This window comes from Anarrhichthys ocellatus, unplaced genomic scaffold, assembly GCF_004355925.1.
Source record: "Anarrhichthys ocellatus isolate YVR2014 unplaced genomic scaffold, GSC_Weel_1.0 scaffold96, whole genome shotgun sequence".
Lineage (NCBI taxonomy): Eukaryota > Metazoa > Chordata > Actinopteri > Perciformes > Anarhichadidae > Anarrhichthys > Anarrhichthys ocellatus.
The window spans coordinates 143,301-153,983 of NW_022280126.1; the positions used below are offsets into that span (position 1 = coordinate 143,301).

Sequence of the window (10,683 nt, forward strand, 5' to 3'; positions counted from 1 at the left end):
CACACACACACACACACACACACACACACACACACACACACACACACTCGGAGGCCAGCGGGAGGTTGATTAGCCAGTCCTGATGTATAGAAACGTGGCTTTAGAGAAGTGCCAGTGCTCGGGCGCCCTGGTAAAAGCATTAAAAATGCAAAGCGTGGCCCTTTTAGTGTCTGCCATTGCACGCTTTGCATTTGATGCTGCACTGAAGTGCCTCGCCCGAGAGGAAAAGAATCAGAAAGCTGCTTAATCCCCGAGAGCTCCAGCAGGGTCCTCTGCACATGTCTGGGCCCGGGGTTTCCAAACCTTAACAGAGGAACACATTAACCCAGATTGCCACTGTGCTCCAACACACTCTGCTGTTTCCCCCTCTAAGACAGATAGAGTGCAGGGAGCGGCTGAGGCGCTTCCTTTCTTCGTTCCTCTATTTGTAACAGAGACTGAAGTTGGGGAGTGGCTTTCGGTGGAATCGACTCTGCTGTGAGTGACTGCGGTCACAAGAGGAAAGTTCCCCCAAGTCCCAAGTGAGAGGCACTGGGTCACACATTGACAGTGGAAAAACACAAAGGGAAGGGAAAGACAACCCCGCCCCTCACCACCGAGCTGTCAGATATCAATCTGCAGTGTTTCTTGAGGGAGCGGGGAAGCTGCTCTGTATCGCAGGATCAGAGAGCATGGTCAGTATAGATAAGTGGGATCCAGTGAGGGATGGAGGGAGGCTCCTGTTCCTCTCACTGATGACATCAAATGTTACACCACAAGCTGACACAGTCCACGTACCGTCGCTCTTTTTAGGGCCAGAGGAAAAAAGCCGTCGTGAAAAACAGCTAGAAGGTAGCATGAAACAAGTGTGCTTATCATTTGAACATTAATCTTGGGTGTTACTGGAATAATATCTATTATTTATCAGTTGCCTCATCATCATCATGTTTTATGAAGACTTCATTCTGGGGTTTGGCCAAATCTTGAAGGCATGTTGGGAGAAAAAGAGAAAATAAATCATCAAGTTGGGTGATTGTGTGTGATTCTTGGCCACTTGCTCCCAACAAATAGGGGCAGCAATTGGGCGCAGAGTCGCCAGCTGGGGTTGAACGATGCACTCAGCTGGTCAACGGCAGTATCAAACAAGGGTGAGTCACTGCAACCAAAAGGGGTCCTTGAGCATGCAGCCGGAACATTAAGCAGTTTGCTGCAGAAGAACCCGAGATTATTCTGCGGACAGACATCGAGGTGCACACTCACTCAGAGACGCATGGACCAAGCACATACGCAGCCGATGGCATGGTCCTACTGGTGGAGATAAAAAACGAGCATCCATGCATCTTTATAACAATATAATAGATGTAGAAATCTACACTTTTTGGAATATTCACGTAAGCTTAAATTGTAAGTAATTTACACTTGATGTCTCCTCTTCATAGGTCAGAGCCTCCCAGAGGGAGCTGTGCTTATTCAGCTTCATGTTTTGGCATAGAGCTGACCAACTGGATTTATTTCCAATAAGTAATCAGTACGCTTATCATATTCAATGAGGCGAGCTACAGTTCATTTATAGAGGCTGCTTAATACATTTTGCATTTGTTCACTAGCGGACCTTGCCCACTCCAATATGGTGGACGCACTGACGCATAGTGGCGTCATACGGCAGTCCCATGTGGCTGCTCTGTCCGCTCACTGCTTAGCTCGATACACACAGCAGCCATTCTTTGCAATTCACTGTGTTTCTCGCTCACAGCTGCCTGTACAAGAGTCTGTCGCTGAATTGGTGCGCGAGGACTTACGTTGTGCTAACGGCAGATAATATCAGTGTGTGTGTGTGTGTGTGTGTGTGTGAAACAGTAGAATTTGCTCGTGAAGAAGTTTTACAGCGCTGGAGACGTTCGACATAAATCTGAAGAGTGCTTTATTCACGGAAATCTGTGAGGATTTGTGGAACGTGTGACAGCACAGAATGATTCTAAACATTTGTTTCAGTTATTTCCCATCAGGCTCATCCTTCCTGCTCTTGTAATCAAATGAAGTGACAACATTGTCTGTGTCAGTTGGAGTGGATTCATCCTGCCTCGGTTCAAACAAGAACAAATCCACATCTGTCTCCACTGACGTCGTATTCTGGAGCAGAAGTTACAGATGTTTATCCTCTGCTCATGGGAACATCACTACCACCTTGTGCAACTTTCTGATAACATGAAGGACAGCGTGAGGCTAACGAGAGCTCAAGTTAATTATTTGTAATTGATGCAGATCGATCAATCGGCCGCCCTCTTCATTACTACCGATCCCATTCTAAATCCCCGGTGTGCCTCTCACTTGATGTTTCTTGGGCTCTGGCGACATCTCCTGAGGGATGAACTTGATCGGGCCTTTGATCTGCCTCCTGGACCTCTTGGTGCCGTCTGGTAGTGTCTCCATGGCGATATCGGCCTCGTCGCTGCTGGCCTGGTCACACTCGGAGCATTGCCTGAGGAGAAGGAATAGAACTCCTCTCACTCAACTGCATTGATTTGTATTATCACACACGAATCTCTACTGTAAACACAAACAAACCGCTTCTTCTCATCAGAAGAGGGAAAGAGCTGAGAGACAGAGGATGGATATACAAAGATGTTCTGAAGTATCTTCACCCATAGGGGATTGACGTGAATCGAATTTGGTGCAGACCCTGATGACTTAGGTGACCCTCTGACCTCTGACCCTTCCTCTAGCCTCTAGCAAACACCACTGTGCCCAAGTACAGCTGCTAGCATTGCAGCAGAAACCTGTTGAGACATCATGTGTAGTTCGTTGTGTTGATGCTGCTGTTGTTGTTTGGGACTACATTATATTAAAAAAAGTTCCTGAAAATATAATGGTCATAATGGTATCTAGTGGAACTCGTCTAACGAGCTGAACCAGGAACTCAAGTTCAAGTTAATAACGTTTCCACCATGTTTTAAATTACCATATTAATATGTTTAGACTCCATCAAGTTGCAGTTTACGTCCATGTCTGTACTAAATAATAAAGCATACAAACCATGCATTCCAGGGGCGCATCATACACTGGATCAGTCAACGTAAACAGCCTGAAGCAGTGTGTGAGTGGAGTGTGATTTGGTGCTGATGATGGATCACACATGGCCCTTTCTGAGAAGTACCACACTCAGTACTTCACCCACAAAGCTAAGAGAAAGGGAGGGAAACGTCCTCAGCTGCAGGGCCTGGTGCAGACTACACACTAACCTCATCAGATGTCTTTGCCAATACACAACCCATGAGATAATACTGATATTTATTGCATCCAGTCAGCGTTAGGAATGAATGCACTTCCCAAAACAAGACGCCTCCTCTGTTTGTTGTACAGAAGAGCACAGTAGCCTGTAGTGAAATCAGTTATGACTCTGCATCCACACACTCATATCATTAAAATGCTTTCTTATTATCAGTCAAATGAATGCTAAGTGAATTACTCCAGTCACAGACGGATTGTGTTAGACAAACACAAACACGTATGTATAAGACCAGCTGCATCGCCTCATTTTGATAATTCAGCAGAGAGATTGTCTCTTTCTCACCGACAGAGGAAGTACTACTTCACTAACAGCAGAATATCTCAGAGCTATCTGATGAGGGGAAAGAGATGCACTAAATCTCCTGTTGCAGCAGCTGAGAGGAGACATCTCAGCTGGATTAATACCAGTGACAGCGGAGTGTCTCCCTAACCGAGTCCTGCTTGTAACGGAGCTAACAGCTAACATCAGCAGATGATACACAGACTAAACTGCTCAGTAAAACTTCATATTGGGCGAGGGTGAACTATAACGCTATCATGATGTGTTCAAATGAAGGAGATGTTTTCACAGCAATATAAAATGGATAGAGTTAAGCACACTACAACACTAGCTCTAAGCAGCTTATAATACACAACATAAAGCTACTCATGAAAATATATTCTTTTAATCAAAGCAAATATTTAATTAAAATACAGTCATATACAGTATTTCCTAATCATTTGAATTGTGAGTTTTTAATGCCAATAGCAACTAAAGATGAAAGTATAACATTTAGATATACCGTGACTTCAGTATGGTTGACATTATTATTTGGGATTGTGGTGAAAGTCTGGAGTCTTGTCAATATATGGTTCAGAGCAAAAAAATCAGAGTTGGCAAACTTCTTAATTGGTTAAGACGGTCAGACGTTTAAAAAAAATCACAAATCATAATTGGCCGAGAAAATTGCAATTGGTGCATCTCTAGAATAGACCTGTGAGTTTTTGTTTGACGTGGCCTAAGTGTGAACATATTCAGATAATTCATAATCACAAAGATAATGCATCTTATTCCATATTATTGTAGTTGAATGTGTTGCACAAAGAACTGCCCACATACAGTGGTCCCGCCTCCACCTGTGGTGTTCCTCTAATATTCTCTGCACCGTCGTTCACCGCCATGTTGAACCATGTCATGAAGCACAGCGGCATGTACAGCGGAAGCTCTGCAGCCAGCGGATGTGAGGACTGACGGAGCAGCAGCTCCTCCCAAGGAACCTTGAACTGTGTAACCTTCACTAAAGGCTCTCCATCAACCTGGGTGTGTGCCTGGTTCCTCAAGCTTACAGTGATCCAAACAATACACATGGAACTCCTCAGCCACTGACAGTGTTTCAGGTCCCTAACGTTCAGGATGTGTCCGTCCCGTGTAACCCTCGTGTCTCTCACCAGTAGCTGTTCTTGGTCTTCTTGGGCATGCGTGTGAGTGGTGGCTCCAGGCAGCCCAGGTGGTAGTAGAGCTTGCAGGTGTCACACAGCACCAGCAGATGCTGGTCCTGGTTCTTCTTACAGATGCCACAACTGCAGGAAAACATGTGAAATGATGGTTACTGCTTATTGAGCAGAAAAAGTAGTGTTTGAGAACCTGTGTGACTGATCAGCCTTATATAAAAGGTATTTATCTATTGATAAGACATTTAAAACAACAGCACCCTGGTTTCCCTATGTTGACTTTATGATTTAACCTTCATCTTTAATCCTCGCTATGCGCTGCTCAGCATCTCTCAGGACAGTGTGTTCACCTGTAGAGGATTGCTGGCAGGCTGGATGATTTCCCTGGGGATCCTCCCTCCTTCTTGCTGGGCTTCCTCTCTTTTGGGGCTTTCAGAACAGCTGGCGTGTTCAGTTTCTGCCAAAAAAAGATACACAAGTGTTTTCATGTTACAGCTATGAGCAGCAACATGTCTTCCCTGTCCCTAGCTCTACCCGTACCCTGTCCTCTGGGTAACCACACAGGACACGCTGTTTACACACACACACACACACACTGGTACTTTGTGGAGGAAAACACTGAAGTTGGTGGATCTTTCAGAATAGAGTTGGAAAAGGTGATAATGAGGAATACAAATAAACTCAATCTTTGTGTTGAAGTTTTGCGAGTTGAATGTAATAAGGTGTCGGGGGACAAGAAAGCCAGTATAGTAAGCCCCTGTAGGCTGTGAGAATGACAGCTGTGTGACTGTGCAGAGTGAGTTGTTAGAGTGAAGTGTAAGTGGACATGTTATGTGTATGTATGATAGAAGGAGAATGATACTTATTTAGTAGACCAAACAGCCTGCAGTATGTGGCTACATTGGTATTTCTGTGCTTTCAGAGTCGTTCTTTCAAACTTATGCACGCCTGGAAGTCCCTTCTTGTGTCCAACAGCACCCGCGTGACCTTGGCATCAGGAGCAGCCACAGATACTAAGTGGTGGTAGAATTATTCTCATCATTTACTTAAAAGGCACATGCAGTCACTGTACACTATCACAAGAACTCTGTAGCAACCCTGAGATTGAGATTTAATCAATTAATACCAAATGTTTTCCTTATTATTCCAAAACTGGATGGCTTCCTAAATGTAATATAATGTTAAAATCTGTCACTGTCTGTTTTCTGGCGGAAGCCGAGTGCCATCATTCCCTTTATACAAAATGACGGCTTTATTGTTTCTAAATAAGTTCATAATAATAGTTACATAAGTGCCAAGCAAGGGTCTGTTTGTCCAATCAGTTTTAGGAAGAGTTCATGTTGTTGATGAGAAAACTGTTTATCATCTAATGTGCAGCCTAGTTGCAGATTATACCTTTAGTTTCTACTTAGAATGAAAAGTACAACTGTAGGCTGGTCACTGTTGTATTACTGACAAGTGAGACTTTATTGATCACCTGCTTAGTGTTGGCTGAGAGTTTAGACTGTTAGCAGAGCAGAGCTGTGAAAGTTCCCTCACAGCAGAGTTGTGAGGAGAAGGAAGGGAACCTCTTGTATGAGGCAGGTGAACAGCGGCAGCAGACAGCCGGTTTACTCTCCCCTGGATCTCAGGTGCATTGCTGCCACACAGGTTAATTAGAAAACTTATCTCGTAGGGACCGAGTTTGTCACTAAACAGACAAGGTTTTCCTAGAGGAAGCTCTAATCTGGGCGCGCTCGCTCTGCCTGCAGCGCCGAGGGAGCTTCCCCGCAGGGAGGCCTGATAGATGGGGGGGCAGGGTGACCAAAGCACAAGGGGCTGCCGGGGCTATCTCCTCAACCTGGACTGCAGTTTGTCCGCATCAGCGGTTTCAACATTGTTAACACGCTTTATCAGACAGATGAAGATGTTGAAAAGGTCCAGATTATAAAGCACACAGACAGGCTTTAGGCCGCACCGCTATGTCCTCAGGAAAGACTGAAGACATTACAGAGCAGGAGCAACCTGGAACACTTCCTGTTGCTCAGCACATTCAATATTCAACACAGTAAAATCACAAAGCAGCAGTCAGGATGTTGATCCTTTGTAAATAGTTTGAACTTTTTTCTTTGCCCCACAATGAGCCAAACATACATGCCAGTGATTATCTGAACTGCATATTACTCCTGTGATGACATTCATCCACATCACAAACATTCAGTAAAAATATTAAAGGTAAGTTAAGGGCTGCTATGACAGACAGCGATTCAATTCATCTGTGTCACAGCACTCATTGGGGTTGGTATTATTGATCAATTGACTATTGATCGAGGGTTTATTATCATTCTTTAGTTATTCAGAAAAGATGATTGAATAACATTGGAATATTAATCAGACACAATTTTTATATTCATTTTAGGTACATTCATTTTGATATTATTCTGGAATTTCAAAAACAATGTATAGAATAATCGATCAATTAGTCGTTAGATTAAGCAGAAATGATCGTTAGGTGATGTCTATGTATATGTTTTTGCAATGCTTAGGTCAAGCCTGATGTTGCCCAAGACATTACAGATTGATCTCAGTCTCCTCCACACAGTGAGGCGTACAGCTTATTAACACAGGTAGACCAAAAGCCCAGCTATTGCAACTGAAAAAGACAAATCGCTGCATCCCTGGTTATAACATCCAACATCAAACTTACTCTCAGAGACCAACAGCCAGCTGATATCAACTCAATTCCTCAATCATGATGTTTACGCTCAGTAAACCCCATTTGTTGAGCCTCCACCTTTGACCGAGATACGTTTAAGAACCAGTAAAGGAAGTCCGTCTACAGTGTTGCTGTTAGTGCCGGACGACACGGAGAAAATCCAATATCAAAACACTTTCCACCAAATAACTCAATATCAATATTGGGACTATATTGTCAGGTGAGATTGTTGATAAATAATCATCGGTAATGTGGATATAATGACTTAGTGAGTAAAGGCAAATAATAGTGAGTTCTTTAACACAGCCTTTAAAACCAGGACAGCACTTGTGCCATATTATAATATAACGATAGGCAAAATCTAAGAGGATATCTAGTCTACCATTATATTGACATCATATCGATATACTGCCCAGCCCTAGCTGCCCTGTTATTAAGCGCACATTTGCAACCTTTCAAGTCTCCAACTAACATCAGCCTATCTTTTTGCTATTTTCAGCTTCTCAAACTACGAGAGTTTGCTGCTTGTCCCTGTTTTCTGTCATTATAAATAATACATAATAATAAATTGAACATATTTAGGTTTTGTAAGATAACAAATTAAGCAGATTATTCAACATTGAAAATAACCCGGTGAGTTTTTTGTTTTCTTCGCAAAACATTCAATTCTGCTGTCAACTGACCCGTCTGTTGGCTGAGAAAGCCTAGTTTAGATGAGTGTAATGATCCACCATATCTCTGGTTAGCTATAATGAATACATTATCTTCTGCCAACACTCAGCTTCAACTTCATTCAGATACTGCTATCTATTTTTTTCAGCTTTATAAAATTAATTTAATTTCATGCAATACTGTGCCTGTGACTTTTGTGTAATTCCTGTTCATATTGTTTCATAAATCACATTTCATTCCGCACACTATAATATATTATTGTAGTTTGGAGATAATAACTGTTGTGGTGCATCATGCTGTGTTTGGTTCAGGAGTTTCTGTTCTACAGCATCAGTGAACCTGAAAATAAACTGGTTTCATTCTCTCTCTTTATTTGGCCTTTTTGGTTTCACGCTTATAGCAGAGAGCGCTCCCTAAACTAATAGACACGTCAGCTCTCGTGACACCGGTGTAAAATGATTTATTGAGAATTGTTTTAGTGCAGCTATGCACTCCAAGACCAAGGCCTCCAAAGGTTCAATGCTGGTAAAAAATAGTGGTAGTGGGCACTATAGGAGGAAGTGTTGGCCTGCACAAGCACACAAATCCACTATTGTAGCCTGAGTCAGTGACAGTCTGGGCCTCTTGGTCGCCCTCAGTGGATATATCTCAAGTCTCTTATTAGGCCATGTCCACATTACTCCGTTTTTACTCCGTATTTGCTATGTTTACACTGAGCGGCCACACTATGCCGGAGTTTTGGAGCACCCTAAACGAGGAGTCTGAAAACTCCCCCGAGGTTGGAGGTATTTGAAAACTCTGGGGTTTTGGTTGCATGTGGACGGTCGGAAACGGATGTGTGTTCGAAAAAATTAGCCCACACCCGTGCTCGCTACTGGATTGGTTATTAGCAGCCATGACGTCACCGTCCCTGATTCGTCACACTCACTATCACGTGACCTGTACCCGGAAGAAAACAAACAGCCAGGGCGACCAGTAATTCATTTTAACATGGATAACTAATTCCAAGTGTTGCTGCAGTAAAAGTCTGCATTTCTGTGGAGGAAGCAGCTGTTATTGGGGCAATTAGCGAGCGCCGTGACCAGCGGCGTCATCAGCCCTATTATGCGGCCAAGCCAGTTAGCCGTAAATGCTATTCAGAGCTACGAGTTACAACAACAGTTAGTGCCTCGTTGTTTTTAGATTCTAATGAGAATACACGCTGCTTCGTTTTACTTCTTCCGTTTGGTAGCCTTGAGAGACCTTAGTCTGTAAGTATGTCTGTATGAAGCATGAAAAGATGTACGAAGATATATTACATTCGCTAATGCTAATCGCGGTTAGCATTTCCCCATTGGCGGTAATGTTAAAATTAGCTTAGAAGCTAGCTACTCGGACATGTTACATGATGTTCAGTACTTGAGTTGTGCCCTAAAAGATGGAGCAATTCCCCCATGCCCTATATAATTGATAGAGGGCGAAGATGCTGTCCCTGTTTTTCTGCTGGGTGACCCAGCTTATCCCCTGATGTGAGAGAGAGAGAGACCCGCAGCGCTGTAACTACTTCTGAAAAATAAAACTTCTAAAACTTTCCACGCACTGTGTCTGTTTGAGTTTATAGAGGAAGATCTTAGGTATCAAATACAACCTTTCGTTGTTAAAGACTACTTTATTACTCTGTCGTATTTTTTTTTTAACTAAGCAAGCAATCCACTTCCTGTTTACACCTCCACGCGCATGCCCAGTGTACGTTAATGGTCACGTGCTGTCCGCCTTCGAAGGCTGCCGTGTGGATGCAGATCAACTCGAGAATGATGCTGAAACTCGTGTGGACGGAGATCGTTTCTATTTGACAACTCTGCTTCCAAGTAGAAACGGAGTAGTATTGATGTAGCATTAATGTCATCCCCGTTTCCCTCACTTGGGTCCTTTCCTTGTGTCTTAGTCCCTCCCACCAGGGATGCATGGAGGAAACCATGCGAGGAGAGAGGAAACGAGGAAATATGTTTTAAGAGACATGAGACGTCCTTTCCTCAGTTGCTTCACGTGAAGCGAAGTCTGTTACTGATGATGGAGGATCAGCTGATCACAGCTGGATCAGCTGTCAGTCGGCTTTAACAGCTGGAGAGAGTTTAGATAGTTTGTGTCTGTTCACATGATCACTGTACTTAATAGTAGTAACTAATAATACAAATAACTACTAAAGACACAGTTATCACCACTGTAGAGGTGTTTCTCTCTGTAGTCTGTTAAACTGTGTCCTGTGTTCTGTTTATAAGCACAGGATCCATTTCTACCAGCGGACTGCGATCGTCTTATTTATGAATTATTTGCATCTGTATGTTTTGAAATTGTGACTGTGGCATTATTAAATAACCCAGAATATTATGGTTTCTCTTAAATGATAAAACTCATCAAACATGACAATCAGGAATGATGATATATATACATATAAAGTGTTTCGTCTCTCGAGCTCTATACAGTGGGTACGGAAAGTATTCAGACCCCTTTAAATTTTTCACTCTTTGTTTCATTGCAGCCATTTGCTAAAATCAAAAAAGTTCATTTTATTTCTCATTAATGTACACTCAGCACCCCATCTTGACAGAAAAAAACAGAAATGTAGAAATTTTTGCATA

At 43.0% G+C, this 10,683-nt stretch overlaps 1 protein-coding gene across 5 annotated transcripts in view; it reads right to left on the minus strand.

The window, feature by feature from the left end:
* The window catches only part of phf14 (PHD finger protein 14), a 128,275-nt gene that overhangs the window by 52,257 nt on the left and 65,335 nt on the right, over positions 1–10,683 (minus strand). For all 5 annotated transcript variants that reach the window (XM_031875820.1, XM_031875818.1, XM_031875817.1 and 2 more), the window contains 3 exons: positions 5,049–5,155; positions 4,696–4,827; positions 2,308–2,458 (listed from right to left, as the gene is read on the minus strand). In XM_031875820.1, the coding sequence (XP_031731680.1) occupies positions 2,308–2,458; positions 4,696–4,827; positions 5,049–5,155 (390 nt within the window). The remainder of the gene's footprint in view (positions 1–2,307; positions 2,459–4,695; positions 4,828–5,048; positions 5,156–10,683) is intronic.